At 39.3% G+C, this 17554-nt stretch overlaps 1 protein-coding gene across 1 annotated transcript; it reads right to left on the bottom strand.

Annotated features, from left to right (window-relative positions):
- Positions 1 to 429: 429 nt before the first annotated feature.
- Positions 430 to 16229, bottom strand: LOC142143176 (putative cation-transporting ATPase 13A4). The gene is made up of 4 exons (XM_075200884.1): positions 16039 to 16229; positions 8288 to 8461; positions 2792 to 2926; positions 430 to 441 (listed from the first exon to the last, which is right to left on the bottom strand). Exons 1-4 carry the CDS (start codon positions 16099 to 16101, stop codon positions 430 to 432), a joined length of 384 nt encoding a protein of 127 aa, XP_075056985.1. The 5' UTR covers positions 16102 to 16229.
- Between the last annotated feature and the right edge of the window lie 1325 nt (positions 16230 to 17554).

The following is a 17554-nucleotide window of genomic DNA, read 5'->3' as shown; positions in this document are numbered from 1 at the left end:
CTTCATGGCAGAGATGCTGTGGTTCCTAAACGCTTCCACTTTCTAATAATATTACTTACAGTTGATCGTTGAATATCCAACAGGGATGAAATTTTATGAATCGTCTTATTGCAAAGGTGGCTTCCTATCACAGTACCACGCTTGAAGTCACTGAGCTCTTCAGAACGACCCATTTTGTATCACAAATGTTTGTAAATGGAGACTGCATGGCTAGATACTTGATTTTATACACCTCTGGCAGCGGGTCTGATTGAAACACCTCAATTCAATAATTAACAGGTATGACCAAATACTTTTGTCCATAAAATGTATGTGGATGAAGCATGCATGATTGACACAATGGTGCACAATTGTGGAGTTTGAACTAAAGCCTGCAGTTATAAATACAAAAATGCTACATAAAAACATATTAGATAATCCCAATAAGGGTTAGGGCGCACACTGGAGAAAAAATAGGGGTTACACCGTAGTAAATATGAGGGAAATAGGAGATGGAGAAACCTAATAATAGGCAGACTTTTCCGCTGCTGCAGACCCACAGTGGGCAGCTCAATCCCACTAATAATAGTAGATAGCACAAACAACAATAAATGAGGGTCGCGCTGCTAAAAATTCAAGTCAGTATTAGCTAAATAAACACCACAGTTTGCGGAGAATCTCCTGTCGGGCAAAATGATTCAATTGACAAAATGCCAGGTAAGTATAACACTGCGTTTAATATAATAGTCAGTAATCCACAATCAATTAGACTTAAAAAAATGCTCCTAGGTCATTCAAATAAACCCTATAATAGGGTATGCCTAATTAAAAACACTGTATTAAAAACACACATATAAGAAAAGACACAACCGCGGCTGTAGAAAAAAAGTTGGTGTACACAGAGAAAAAAACATCCAGATATAAGGTAATCAGTCATAAATCCGGAACATCCAAAGCATTCAATATGTGCTAGTAGAATGCACACTGTTTTATAAATAATGTATATAGTAGCTCATAGATACGGCCTCCTTCGAAATCAGACAGTGTGTGTGGCAAGATAAAATCTCAGTCACCTTATTTATGTGATCCGTCAATAAAGCTGATAATCCGTTTCACAGATGATATCGTTCCCTCCAAGGTTAGCTGGTCTCTATAGCGCGGACTCCGCTGTACAACACAGATCCAGTAATAATGTTGTCTCAATTCCGGCTGGAGCGCGCTCAACTCAATAGTAAAGGCTTCTTGTGGACCAGCAGATATAGTATAATACCCAAGAGTATAATATGAATAATTAAAGATGAATCGCCACTTCAATAAACACACTTGAATGGTACAATCGAAGGCACACTCACATCCATGTATAGGACACACAAACCCCGCTGACGCGTTTCGTGCTTCTCAGAGCACTTTCTCAAACATATTAGATATTGTCTCATTATTGTGTGCAAGATGATTGCGCTTATATGATTACATATTGAGCTTTCTTACCATTTTATTATGTAATGGGGAACTTTTTTTTGGTTTAGCTATTAATTTTAATATGGTTTAAAATCCTAACTTATTTCATAATAACATTTTCCAATTTAAAGTAATAAAATAGCACTACATTAATCTAGTTGGCCCATCGATAAAACATTTGTGGAATGCACTTAATGAATTTATCCTTATTTTTCCCATTTGGACTTTTTTCATTTCACTTGAATATACATTAAGGCAATGTCACGAATTCAGAGTCAGGTGGGACCGCTAGGTCTGTTCAGGTGGTAACTACCCCCAGATAGGTGCAGAGTCTAATGGAAAGAGGTGATCACCAGGGATTCCCGCAAGGGAATATGGACATAACAGCTCTCTAACCTCTAGGGGGCAACAAGCAAGAGGGGAGAAACCAGAAACGAAGACTGGAGAGAAGAAATGTCAGAGCGCTGGAGAAGAGTCCAACAGTCGGTAAGGCAGTGTGTCTGCCAAGTCCAGAATGAGAAGAGGGAGAACTAGGTATGCTCAAGAGAGCAACGGTCTGCAGGGCTCCGAGGTCCTTAAAAGGCCGGATAGCCCTTGCATTGGATCAGTGGGATTGCGCAATGGTCTGCAGAGACACAATGGAGTCCTGACTGAGGAGAAGGAGACTCAGGTATACACATAGAAGAGTAATGGTCTGCAGGATGATGGTGCGCTGAGGTCCTGATGAGCTGGATACCCATGGGCAGGATTAGTAGTAAACGAAGCGGTCTGCAGAGAAATTGCTGAATCCAGAGTACAGTGATGATGGCACCGTAACAAACAGGAGCCAGAGGAGGAAGCATCCTAACAGGTAAAGAGACCTGGACATCTGGCACCTTAGGCTTGAAGGAGGTGCTTTATATAGAGGGAACCAGCCAGAGGACAGCCAAAGCGAATCCAGCGAGAAGTTATAAAAGCCGATCCCGCGTATGCGCAGAACTGCCGGCGGAGGAGCACTGCGCTGCCAGGGAGAGAGAAACTGACAAACGGAACAGGTAGACCCCAAGTGGGGGGGTTAGCTGGTACGATGGGTGACGGGCAAAGCAAACATGTATTTTTATATTTATTTAAAAAAACAAATATTAAAATGTTCTCCTTTTCATTTCAAGTGATTGGAGATATGGTTGTGCGACAAATGTATTTTGTGATGTTTGTAAGCAAATAGTACATTTAAAAGTACTAAATCTATTTCATTGTTGTAGCAATGGGCTGGCACATTTACTATTCCTTACTGCATTTAGTCCTCTTTTACAATACATGATGTATATACAGCATTTTGACACACAAAAAAAAAAAAAAGTGGTTCCAAACTTACACAATGTTCTGGCTCTATCACGGCTTTTTTAATGACTGAATCACCAGCTTTTGCAATGGAATTGAGGGACTTGTACTCAGATCCCGATAACTGGATTGTCAGCACGTTCTTCCATGCATGCTCTTTAAAAGCATCCTAGAGGGAAACACAAAGGATGAATTTACATGGAAAGATTTCAAGGGAAATAATAGTTAACACAGAAATCCATAATCCTCACAGCAGTACATAAGCTCAGTGGCAGCAACAAAGTTCAAATAAATGGTGATGTTGTGCCCCCCCCCCCCCCTCAGGCTTTGCATAATTAGATATTTCACACATTGAAACCAACTTTGTTAAATATTATGAATTTAAAGCAATGCTTAAATAAGGCCTCTATACAGTAGCTCCATCCCCAGACTAGGCCTGTGAACTGCATATTATAGCCTATAGGTGCAGGAAACGTTATGAAGTATACAGTCTTAGGGGCACACTCAATTAGCTTTTCGGTCCGTGGCTGCGCTTGTAAAGTAACAATACGGTACCGCAACAACGCAGATTTCCCTTCCCTGTGCAAGGAAATCCGCAATGTTACAGTATCAGGACTCGTGCAGCCGTGCGTAACTGCGGACCGAAAAGCTAATTAAATATGTCCCTTATTGTCCAAACATTAGGTGCCTTTAACCGTTCCTGGTCTGAGCTTGTCTTTATATTTTACTGGTCACAAAAAAAAGCTTCCCTTATGGATAGAAAAGGTGGCCAGTAAATTGTAAGCTCTGCCATGCAAGAGAGATCCTAAACTACTATGGTGCTATCAGCACTTTGTATTCAATGTATCCAACAAATGCGATAGGACTAAATAAATATTCAAGTCAGTCTGAGTCCAACCAGAGGGAAGAGCTGGAGAGACAGTTTACACAGAATTGCTAAGTGCGTTCATTAGGAGGAACATGTTCTACAGGGGACCTGTGCCAGTGAATATCTGGGTGAGCTCTGTGAATATTTCAAAGCTGGTACGTGGCCAAAGAGGGCGTCTCCTGACCTGGTTGAATTGTGGGTGAGCAGACATTACTGCAAGTAAGAGGAGGGTTGAACCGCGATGATTGATGCTGAGCCCAGCTCAGTGTGCCTGCACAGTGACAGATAAGTGTGCTCACAGTTGATACACATATACACACACCAAGCAGAGACTGAGTATTCTGAATTGTGCAATTGCAACATTACGTATGTTCACTATCTAAAGACTCAAACAAATCTACTAGAGAGATATACATTCACATATTTAAATTAGAGATGTGCACAAACTCCCATATTTTGGTTTTGGATCTGGGTTTGGATTAAAATAAGTATAATCATGTGATTTAGCAGTTTTGTTCCAAAATTACTATTTATAGCATTAACATTCATTTACAGTATACTATAATCTATTTGCTAATGATCTCATCACAATTGTCAATTTTCAACAATTTTGATCAAAGCCTGCAGCGAGCTGGCTGGCTAAAATCAGTGACAGGCCAGCGGTACAAATAATAAAAGACACAATCCCTATGAAACACAGTGGCACAAATATGCAAATATGTGCATAAACAGTGGAATTCCATCTCTTTGCCACTATTTTTTCGGAAGCTGTTGCAATGATCTACAAGCGCTTGCAGAATGCCGAAAATGCACAGTAATTTAGGGCGACAAACAGCATTTTCTGCAAGTGGCCTGTCAGTTTTAAAGAAATTCTGCATCACCAAGTTTATTTTGTATGCAAAGCATGGTATGTGTTGAAATTCACCCACCCGTAATGCACACAAAATGTACGCTGCATATCAGCAATGAGAGATCCTGAGCAGAGTCTTAGTGGGGTGAGCCATTGTTTGACACCAGTATGTTTGTTTGTGAAACAAGAGTTACTGAAAGTAGCTTGCCTGTAAATGACCTGGCATTTTGTGCTAGCACCACCATGCTGAAAGGACGAGCAGGATGATGATGCTAAAGGCTCTGCTGACGATACAGCTACCCAGCAGGCTGCTATGGTCATGTAGTCTTGTTTGACCAGTACCGCTTGTCCACATATCCGTAGTTAAGCGTACAGCTGGTACAATGCTATTTTTTAGAGACCAAATTACTTTTGTTTAACTTTCCGGTACAACTGAGGAATTGCTGTTCAGGAGAAATGGAAAGGAGATTGAATTTGGTAGCATGGACACATGTCCGCAACTAACCTGCTAAATACTGAGCATTGATGGCGGAAATTGGACCCACATTCAAAGTTAACATATCAGTCATGGCTTTAGTGATCCACTGTGCAATAGTGGATGCTCTCATACTTGGTTTCTCATTCAACACCTGCTTTACATTTACAGACAATTGTGTAAAATTATGCTTACTCTTCTTGGTCCCCTTCTGTATAGATTTATCACCCCAAATGTAGTAGCTTTATCATGCAAGAATGTCTATTGGTTATCATGGATTGCATTAGGAGAGTCAGCTGGAATTGGAAAATTCTGGACTATGTACTAATAATGAGTAAGTGGATGATGAAGGTGTTGACTGAAGATTTCATGAGGTGTCCATCCATTCAGCTGCTAGCTGATACTGGGCTGCATGTTACTGTACACAATTTGCCACCTTTTGAAAACCACTTAAAAGAACTAGCTGCATTTGATGTAACAGAGAGGAGGTGCCTAGATGATCAACATCCCTACTTCTACTGATTGTGGGGTCACAAAGGCTACAGATGACTTAAATGTTGGGATACAAATATATCCAAACACAAGAGGTCCTTTTTTGGTTTTAAGCCGTGAAATGACAATGGGCATGAGGTGGTACCACTGGAAGCTGCCTTAAGTCAACACTATCATCATTAACATTTTCAAATCCACAATTACCCCCTTCATCCTCTTGCACATTCGCAATTTCTCAATCATCATTACTACTCATCCTCACTTTTCCAAATGGTTGAAAAATTTGGGAAGGAGGCTGCTCTATAATGTCAATGTCGGAATCTGAAATGTCAGACTCACATAGAGAGCTCTTGGATACCATTAAGCTCTCCTGAGGATTCTGAGTGCCCAAGTTGTTCTTCACCCTCAGTGTTCTTTTCATGCACTGATGTGGCTGTTTTGGAGGTGACAGACCTACACTCTGAGCGAGAAGGTGGTGCATGGGTGGTTAAGGAAGATGCATGACTGTTTTGCAATAGGCATTCTAGAATGTTTACCAGCTGTAGCAGGGCCCCTACTAGCAAAAAAGGGCATGGTCTGAATCTTTTCTTTCCACTGCGGGTGATGTATGAAATGTTAACCATTTTAATTTTTTGGGACAAATCGCCACATTCATCAGAAACTTCTCTCTGAAACCTTACATCAAGCACTGATGTTTTCTTTGAGATTGACAAACAGTATTTGGATTTTGAGCATGTTTTCTTAAACTACCCGCATGACCTTTATAAAAATTAGAGGACATAAAAGTACTACTACCACTGCCAGTACTGGGATGCGCCTGATGCGTAGGCTGATCCATGGTTGACAGGAAGAGTAATGCTACTTGAAGTTGGAGCTACTTGTAGCTGCCACACCAGGTGAACGCCCAATGAGACAGGAAAAGAAGGGAATTTTTACCTTACAATTCTTCTGATAACGCTAGACAATATAATTAAAATTTAGAAAATGGTTTCTAAAAAAAAAAATAAAAAAAAAAATAAATATAAAAAAAAAATGCTGTTCAGAGTCAAACAGCACTGTTTTTTTTCTCCACTAAACAGCTATACTATAACAACCAGTGGCCACTACTCTTCTCTCAGCAATCAAATTGATCAGCACACAATTCTAGCAGACTGATCTCTAAATAAACTGCAGTAAGAATCACAGCTATATAAAATTGCCTCTTTCACCCTGTCTAACCCTCTACACAAGTGATTTTCGTAGCACAGAGATGCAGTCACCCACCTCCCTACATGCAATCACTCTAAAATAACAGATGAGAACAGGGAGGGTGGGAGATAGAGATATATATATATATATAGAGAGCTGTACAGAGAACTCATTCACATCAGTCCCTGCCCCATTGGAGCTTACAGTCTAAATTCACAGAGAGAGCGAGAGCCAGAGAGAGCGAGAGAGACTAGAGTCAATTTTGATGACAGCCAATTAACCTACTAGTATGTTTTTGGAGTGTGGGAGGAAACTGGAGCACCCGGAGGAAACCCACGCAAACACGGGGAGAACATACAAACTCCACACAGATAAGGCCATTGTTGGGAATTGAACTTATGACCCCAGTGCTGTGAGGCAGAAGTGCTAACCAATGTGCCGCCCTTATCTTATATATATAAGATATTGATCCAAAACTCACCAGATCTGACATTTCACTGGAAATTATGTTGTACCTCATTTTTAGATTAAAATTTGGCGCAAGGAACAGTCATGAATATTAACCTGGAACCCCAAAAACTGGATTTGTCAGATTTCTCTGAATCCAAACCACTGATCTCTAGTTTAAATAATCTGTTTATTCACCAAGTGTGCCAACAGAAGTCAATAATTTATAACCGTGATCATATTTACATTAAATAGTCAGTCTGCAAGGCTTGATGCAAGTGTAAGTGTGGTGCTATTGACAACCTATATTCTAATTTACTACTTCAGTATTTACTTTTTATGTTTCAGCGTTTATTGACTGGGCTGTGATGACTAATTAGCCCCTTGCGTTTTCCACATGCATTGCTATAGTTATCTTAAAGGGTTATCCTGAACAAGTTTACCCAATTAAAGTATTTTCTAATATCATCAAATGTATTCTGTCCTATTGATTCACTGTTCTTTTATCCAATCTTATTCTAAGTGAGCAGTGATTCCTGACAACCAACCAGATTTAGTTTAGGTGCGGCAGGACTGTAGGAATATTTCATCTGTATAGTGAAATGTGTCTCAGAATAGTGAGGTGATTAACAATTTACATTATTACAGTGACTGTTAGTTGTATTTGATATTAAACTCTATATTACATTTTGTACATTGCAACCTGTGCCAACAGTGCCACCAGTTAAATTCCATTTTCCAGTTGACCCTCCCATTTAATAAATGTACTACAGCGATTTTTATTTATATGCTGTATTTATTATTTTCAAGAAGTCTGTGTGAATTCAAGAGTCACATATACTAATTAGATTTGTTAAAATAACTTGTACCTAGTTTTGGTGGCCTACATTCTTTAAAGAGATTAATATCATAAGTAAAATAAAAAATACCCCAGTTATGTCCCTCTTTTATGCAGTGGCAAAAAATTAACATTATTATGCTTTTATCTCCCCTTCTGAATCACCTATACAAAAAGACCACCTTTTAAGAGCAATGTAAGATCCATTTACATTTAACACATCATACAAAGTTAGATTATAATTTCCATTTGCACATCACGGTATATGATTCGTTGTACTATGGACTAGGCTCTATGGGCTAAGATTTGTAATTGTTTTTTCACATTAATGCTGCTTAACAAAATTTTTAAAACATTAATAAGAAATCTCACTGTGGTCCTGAGCAACACAACGTTGGCTTCTCGCAAGGAACATGGGATACAATTGGCCCACACATGCCATTCTGGTTTCCAGTAGAACAGAAGCAACAGAAATCCAAGGGAGAATATATATCCAATAATGCACACAACTGTACGGCAGGTACTGGTCCTATAGCCAAAGATGTCCTATTAAAAAAACAAGAAAAAAAATATATATATACACGTTATTCATATTAATATGCCTGTGCATGTAGAAATTTTCTGACCCCATTTACAAACATTTATAATGATCCTTTTCATTTCAATAGGATTGCTTTTTGACATCATGGTCATATTAAGGCTATATAAACTGCTGTAATCAGGTCAATTGCCCAATATCAACTGCAACAGTGGGTCCAAGGCACAGCTAGATCCTTATGTACATAGTTAGTTAGTCATAGGAGTCAGCTCTGCAAGTGCTGTGGGTGAGCACCCGCAAAATTTGTGCTACCATCATCCGTGTTTTTGCAAAGCATTTTTCATCTGAATGGAAGAGTACCACAAATCATTTAAAATTTTGCTCCTATGGTTCCAGCTTGCTGTTCTAGCTCATACCTGTATTGGAGGCAGTGTAGTTTTGCACTAAAATGCATCTATGAAAAGGTATTGCCTTCTAATAGAACAAGTAGAGATGTGTGCTGACCCCCATGTTTTGGTTTTGCTACAGGATTTGGCCAAAAATCCTGAAAGGTTCTGGATTTATTGAACATTGTGAAAAATAGGCAAAATGATATGACCATAAAGAGGTCAAAATCACATTACTAATTATAGCATTAACATTCATTTACAGTCTATTTTCTAATGATCTCTTCACAACTGTCCAAATTTTCATTAATTTCGGCCAAAGCCTGCAGTGAGCTGGCTGGCAAAAATTAGTGACATAGTAGCGACAACAATACATGACAGTTTACTGACAGATACAATAACCACTTTCTTTTAATTCAATTCCATACCTCACATAATAATTCAACGTTTCTGTCCTACCTTTGGACCTTTGTCAAGACAACCACATAGAACAACAGAAAACACATATATTAAAAAACAAATGTAGTTACATACTTGGCTTCTTATGCAATCCCAGACTGTCCTTCGTTGCAAATCATGATTTATCAAAAAGGTCACAGTCTGCATTTCATTGTAAAATATATGAGACAATGACTTCCATGTATTCTCCAAGAGGCACTCCAAATAATATGCATTCCACCCAGAAATGCATAAACTGGAAGTGCATAAACCGGTTTTTACTAGAACAACTAAACACAGCGATTCCTAGGGATGTCACTGGGACACCTGCCTAGCAGGTATGTATTCCAAATGAGTACCTAAGACATGTACCAAGAAGGTGCAATAACGTTCCTCCACTATCAAATGCAGCGTCGGACTGGCCCACCGGGATACTGGACGAATTACCGTTAGGCCCCAACGCTTTAAGGCCACGCCCCCTTTTTGAAGAGGGAGGGGCCAGCGACTTCCTTCCCTTCTCTCCCCCCGTGCGTAACTTATTTCATTCAGGAGTCACATGGGACGCGCACCATGTGACAGGTGCCGTCCCATGTGTGCACTGCAGGAAGCGCGACAATGTAAGTGTTTGTTTAATGTGTGATACAGTCATCATAACTGAGTAAGAGGAAACCTATATTCTGCTGCAGTGTTTACTTGGTTGTCAGCAACAACAAAAGCTTCTGTCATTTAATTTTTATTCTAATCACCTGTCACATAGTAGTGGTTTGTTCATTAGCATAGATTTTGAGCTTTATATAATGATACATCTTTTCATAGTGCCATATGGAATGACATATAATCAAATTATTTCCATTTTTGAGCAGGGCTGTATTATATGTAATAACTAAATATTATATATGGCATCACTTTGCTCTCATTTTTTTCTTTGGTAAAAGATATTTAATTTACATAGTAATATATCCACTGGTATGTATAAAAAAAATCATGTATAGTGAGTATTGAATGTATGTGGAAATAAATATAAGACCTATAAAAATTATCAGGTGAGCACTGGCGTTTCCAATTCTCCTGGGACCAGCCACCTTACTGCATGCAGACATGGGTTGGCCTGACCCATTCCTCTCCTCTCACTGTTGACAGCATGTAAAAATACTTTTCACATTATCTCTATCACTGAATTCCGCAGTTTATGTTACACGTGAAATACAGCTTGTAAAGTTTGCTAACAATGGTACTCTAAAAGTGACATAAATCTGCATATTTTTTTTTCGAGGGCCACTTTAAGTTCATAATCTGCCCCTGCCCTTTTCTATGTCGGTGGGGCCCCCCTGAATCAAAAATTTGCAAAGCGCAAGGCACCTGCACCTTTAAGAGTAGCACACGTCATGACGTTGGACCGTGCCCAACCGACCAGAGTGGAGATGAAGCAGAGGTAAGTCACGTTTATTTTATTGTAATTTTTTTATTTGTTTTTTGTTTTTGTTTTTTTTAACTTTACAATGTTCCCTATTTACCTGGGGGTGGGTAGCATGTTCTTGGCATAATATGGATTGGGGGCAGTACTCTGTGAAATAATTTGAATTGTGTCATAAATTGAACAATGTGGTATAAATTGAACTGGGGCACTACTGTGTGGCATAAAATGAACATTTATTTGTTCCATTATTACTAATATATATATATATATATATATATATATATATAATCTCTCGTCTATCTAAATGCACAACTGGAACACCTGGGCTTGACTAGATTTTAGCCAACCGCTAAACGTAGTGAACGCTGCAAGAACAGGTAGGAGAGAGCAGGACAGTCTGCCAACTGTTCTGATTCTAGTAGAGCAAGACTTTGTCCTGATCTAAGAAGCGGGCCTAGGCTATGCACTCTTTATATACACTACATTTCTTGATATACTACATTATGTTCGCTGTGTCTGTAATGGGCTGACCACTCCCCCTCTAGTGTCTGGTCTCGTCTCTATGGTGATTGACCACACCCCCTTTGGTGGGCCCCTACCTTTGCAGTCCCCTGGTGGGCCCCTCATGCCCCAGTCCGACACTGATCAAATGCACACTCTGGCGGTATGCATTTCAGCTTGGAACGCATTAAACGAAAGTGCAATGACATATTTTCTGTATAACATGCGCTTTGGTTCTATATTGTCCTGGAGATGATGTTTTGCCTCGTTTTCAGATCCCATTTTGACATGAAGAATAAAGGCTTGTTTTGCATCTACTCGGATCTGTTTGATTTCTCTGAATCTTAACCGCTCATTTCTAGAAGCAAGTAGGCCTTTAGTCAATGAGAGGTATTTACAACCATTGCTTAAAGGTACAAATTTTCGTTAACCCATGGCAAACAGCCAGCTTTTTTTGCATACCTCCCAACTTTTGAAGACTTGTTAGCTCTCACAATATGTAGCATGGCCACACATCTCAGGGTGTCCAGCACTTCTGAAAGCACTGTAACCCACCAGCCACTTTTCCATCCCCTAAAAACAACCCTTCCGTGTGCATGCAAGACATGTTCACCACTACGCAGAATAGCACTGAACAGGACATACCTCCCAAACTTCAGGAACACGGGTCAAAGCTGTCCCAATTGGGATGGAGGAAAGAGTCATCTAATTGGGACAATTAAGAGGTATGTTTGTGTTTAGAGCAAGTTACACAATTAAAGTAAAACTCTTGATTGCTATGATTCCCTGCAGATTTGCACCATTAAGCAATGGCAGCACGGTGGCTAAGTGGTAAGCACTTCTGCCTTACAGCACCAGGGTCATGAGTTCAATTCCCGACCATGGCCTTATCTGTGTGGAGTTTGTATGTTCTCCCTGTGTTTGCGTAAGTTTCCTCCGGGTGCTCCAGTTTCCTCCCACACTCCAAAAACATACTAGTAGGTTAATTGGCTGCTAAAAAAATTGACGTGTGTGTTAGCGAATTTACACTGTAAGCCCCAATGGGGCAGGGACTGATGTGAGCTCTCTGTACAGCTCTGCTGAATTAGTGACGCTATATAAATAAATGGTGATCATGATGATGAATGTTAGTAAAAAATAAAACAGAAAACATTAGCTTGTAAAAAGAATTGCTGTTGCTTTCCCTTAATCTAGACGGGATGCTATGGAATTATAATGATTGCCTGAGTCTTTTCTTAGGAGTAGGTAAATATCTCCAGACAATAAAAAAGTAGGATGTTCATGTCCTATCTTGTGAAAGGAGAATACTTGTACCAGTATTCTCAGTGTATCATGTTTACAAGCTGCCTGGGGCAAACATTGATCACTCCAAATTGAAGTCTCAAGGAGTACTAACCAGACCTCATTCTTAACCTCTGGGTATACCAGTCTTTCATCAGCATACAGTCATGGCTAAAAGTTTTGAGAATGACACAAGTATTGGTTTTTACAATGTTTGCTGCTTCAGTGTTTTTAGACAGTTTTGTCAGATGGTGTGATGGTATACTGAAGTAAAATTACAACCATAAGTGTCAAAGGCTTTTATTGACAATTACATTAAGTTTATGCAAAGAGTCAATATTTACAGTGTTGACCCTTTTTGAAGACCTCTGCAATTCACCCTGGCATGCTGTTTCCTGACCATGGACCCAAAATGTCAATGTTTTGATCCACAAGACACTTAGTTATCACTTTTGCCTTATAGCAAGGTGCTCCATCATGCTGGAAAAGATATTGTTCGTCACCAAACTATTCTTGGATGATTGGGAGAAGTTGCTCATTGGAGGATGTTTTGGTACCATTCTTTATTCATGGCTGTGTTCTTAGGCAAAATTGTGAGCAAGTCCACTCCCTTGGCTGAGAAGCAACCCCACACATGAATGGTCTCAGGATGCTTCACGGTTGGAATGACACAGGACTGATGGTAGCGGCCAACTTTCCTTCTCCGGTCAAGCATTTTTCCAGATGCCCCAAACAATCTGAAAGGGGATTCATCAGAGAAAATGATTTTACCCTAGTCCTCAGCAGTCCATTCCCTGTCCCTTATGTTTTTCCTGGAGAGAAGTGGCTTCTTTGCTGGCCTTCTTGACACCAGGCCATCCTCAAAAAGTCTTCGCCCCTCTGTGCGTGCAGATGCACTCACACCTGCCTGCTGCCATTCTTGAGCAAGCTCTGCACTGGTCGTGCCCTGATCCCGCAGCTGAACGAACTTTAGGAGATGGTCCTGGCGCTTACTGGACATTCTTGGGCACCCTGAAGCTTTCTTCACCACTACTGAACCTTTCTCCTTGAAGTTCTTGATGATCAGATAAATGGTTGATTTAGGTGCAATTTTACTAGCAGCAATATCCTTGCCTATAAAGCCCTTTTTGTTCGAAGCAAAGATGACTGCATGCATTTCCTTGCAGGTAACCATGGTTAACAGAGGAAGAACAATGCTTTCAAGTACCACCCTCCTTTTAAAGCTTCCTGTCTGTTATTCTAACTCACTCGGCATGACAGTGATCTCCAGCCTTGTCCTTGTCAACACTCTCACCTGTGCCAACGAGAGAATCACTGACCTGAAGTCAGCTGGTCATTTTGTGTCAGGGCTGAAATGCAGTGGAAATGTTTTTGGGATAAAGTTCATTGTCATGGCAAAGAGGGACTTTGAAATTAATTGCAATTCATCTGATCACTCTTCATGACATTCTGGAGTATATGCAAATTGCCATAATAAAAACTGAGGCAGCCTTTGTGAAAAATATAATTTGTGTCATTCTCAAAACTTTTGGCCATTACTATACACTTAATAAGGCAGGCAGCTTAGTATATAAAATCTGAACACAAGTTAATTGCCTAGTCAGAATTCTAAAGCTAGGATGCTGCATGGGTTTATAGTACAATGTGATTTTCTTCTTTGGGTTATTATAGAATGACCAAATTGAAAAGTGTATTATAATACATGAGTGCTCTGAACACATATCTGTAAATAAAAAAAATATATCCTTATCTTTGTGGACTTGTGATAGCAAATATATTATCTTTAACTACGGTGGTCATGTCATACTTTATTCATGCCAGAGGTGTGACAAAGATAATAGTTCACATGTTTTTACACAGTTAATAACAATAATATTTGCAGTCTAGCAGCTTTCATTCTACCTCAGCCAGATAGGACACTGTTCACCGAAGGCATAGCATATGGTAGCTGATGCCGAAGGAACTAGTGTCTATAGGTCCTCTGTGGTACCACGGCTGCAAATAGGTTTGTGAATATTACAAGACGTTCACACATTGGGTCAATTTCTATATTGTTTAATGAGTATTTCAAATTGAGCAGGGCTTTATTTGCCTCTACATGCATACTGAAGTGCACCTGTTTTTATTGATGTTCAGCTAGTTGGAAGAGGAGTGAACAAAAGGAGTGAACAAAGTAATTGCAAGTTCAATAACAGTGATAATTAAAACCTTTGCAGGAGATAAGGCGATAGGATGCAGTATGCATTATTTTTGAATTAGAAAATATCAGAAAACATCTCAAATCAAATATCAAGAAACGTCAACCTAAATTATTCGATTTGGGAAAGATTTGTCTGCTTCAGAATTTAGCAATGACATTTTCTTGAATAAATCTGGGCTCAATTATTCAATCTAAAACAAGCCTTTCACCTTACATAATAAATGAGACCAGCTTAAGGTTCTGTCAAGAGAGCGTTGTAGCACAAGACAGACTGAAAATTTCTCAGTCTAATAAAGGAGTAAATGGGGAATGCTGTATCACACCATAAAGATTTCACTAACGAAGCCTACAGTGCTTTCATACAAGAATTGCTATAGTGAGACAAGAGATCAGCATTCCTCATTTACTTCAATGCTATGCAGAGTCAGCGTACATAAATGTCTTGCCCAGTAAACAATAGCAGTGTGTCACACAGCAACAACAATTTTCCTGAATTAGGTCTAAGCTTGGGAGCTGACAAATACCACCTGTACGGAATGGGCCAAGTTGAGTTCTACTAAGGAAGAAAGGTTTTGCAAGTGCATAGATGGGGATAATTATTTTCTAACAATTCCATCAGTACAGAGCTGCTGGAACTGAACAAGTGTACCTGGCCACGCTGACAAAATAATATGGTTAAAAGGACTGTAGAGACTGATTAATCTTAAACTGGTCTACGGTGTTTCTGCACAGGTAAACAGAAAGAAAGTAATTCAAATAAACAAAAAACACAAAAAAAATTTCAAGTACAAAGTCTACTCCAAAAATGCTGTTTCTATAGCAATGGCTAATAGGTTTAAATACTTAATAAAATCAGTGTTTTCATAGCAGTAACAAACATTAGACTGTAGGTCAAGTATGAGATATTTGGATAACCTTAACCCAGCTTTCACATTTACCAGCAAGCAAGATCACTCGTCCTAGTCAACCTCCTCAAGCAGACTTGGATCATGACAGGGTCAAAATGCCCAGTGGTGAGTGAATATATTGAAGGAAATATGTAATTATTTTAAAATGCAGTAACATATTGTTGATTTGAAAGGGAAACAACTTTTAACCAATATTTTACAGTGTTCAGCATAATATGCAAGTTGATAAAAAAAAAATCATTCCATACTGGAAATTACAAGTATATTCCTGCATTAAAAGAACCATTAGTCAGCTGTAAATGTAAAGAGCAAAGTCTAATATATTTCCAAAGCTATACTCCACTAAACATATATAAATGTAACTCTTACAAGTGTTGCCAACAAGGTTTGTTTTATCCTACAAAGGATTGGGGAATCCTCTGAGTAAGTGACTCTGTAAACACTTCTAACTTACCATCTCATTTTCTTCCCCTTGATTAAGCAAAGCATGATTTTCTTTCTTCAGTGTTTCACCCATAAATCCTAAGAAAGTTTTCTTATTGTGCACTCAGAAAACCCCCCTTATGTAGTTTTAAAATCTCTACACACCTTGCTGAATAGCTACAGAGGCACATACACATTTATCCTGTGAAGGAACTGCCTGCTGGCTCCTCCTTCTGGATCAGCCAGGTGATGTAACCCTTTACATGTCAGGTAATTTTGTGGTCATGTGAAAAAAAAAAGTTGCTATGTACAAAGTGAATTACATGAACTGAATGCAAAACCAGCAATCATAATCACTACTTTTAAAAGATAATTCAATCCTTATAATTATGTAATACCACTAATGTTTGTCTAAGAAATGTGTATGTGTTTTTTATTTTTTGTGACCCCATTTGTATAGAATAGACCTGGACAACATGCAGCTCTCTAGGTGTTGTGATACTCAAGGCCTGATTAAGGGTTCAGGCCGCCCTAATACGCTAATAGCGCCCCCCTCGCCTTCCAAGCCAGGCTAAAAACTAACTTGTCCTTCATTTAAAATACGGATGCCTTCACCCCACCACTAGTGTTTACATTTGCATGTTTTTGAAACTCACTCCACTTGCTTTTTAAATGGGTCACAGAAATCTTTGTCGCTCATTTCATTTAAATTAGAACTGAATAGCAGAACGGAGGCATGAACGAGAGCTAATGAGGGTGATAATGTAAAGGTGGAGGGAGGGACCTGTCTCTTGCATCTGTCGCTGTCCTTGACTCTCCAACTCACTTATCCTCAAGCACCCATCTGAGGATGGCTCATTATCTTTAGTCTTTCCCATGGGAATATGCCAATATTAAACACTTACTACATTTTTTTTTCATGTTTTCTTTTTACTTTGGAGAACAACTACTCTCTTATATTTTATAATTAATTTCAGTTTATACCTCTCCCTGCCACAATTTTGCAGCCCCAAATATGTTGTGTCCTCCAAAACCTTGCGCCCAAGGCTGCAGCCTAGTCAGCCTATTGGATAATCAGGGACTGGTTAAACTACAAGTACCAGCATGCTTTGCCAGCCAATAGCTGGCACGGTACATTGGGACTTGTTGGTTCACAACATATGATGAGCCACAGGTTGTCCAGGCCTGGTATAGGTGTTTCTATGACTCCCAGTAATAGTCTTCTAGTTTTGTATTTTATACAAATGTGTGTGGCCCTGACCCCATGTAGCATAGGTACTAGCGATGAGTCAAATTGAAACTGTTCTGCAAAATGTACCCTTTTTCCACATCTACCAGGTTCACTTTGAATATTTCATGGAGGAATATGGTCTTAACTGTTCCCACTCCTACTCCACCCATATCAAACAGCAGAATGATAAGAATGTAGTCGTCCCAGCTCTCTTCATAGACTATAAATTATGTGAAGTACGAATCTACCAGTATAGTGTAAAATAGAATTCTGTGGAGTGGCAAAGGAAAAGCGGAAATCAAAGATTGTAGAGCTG

Source organism: Mixophyes fleayi, chromosome 3 (assembly GCF_038048845.1).
Source record: "Mixophyes fleayi isolate aMixFle1 chromosome 3, aMixFle1.hap1, whole genome shotgun sequence".
Taxonomy (NCBI): Eukaryota; Metazoa; Chordata; class Amphibia; order Anura; family Limnodynastidae; genus Mixophyes; species Mixophyes fleayi.
This window is presented reverse-complemented; position numbering and strand designations above follow the sequence as displayed.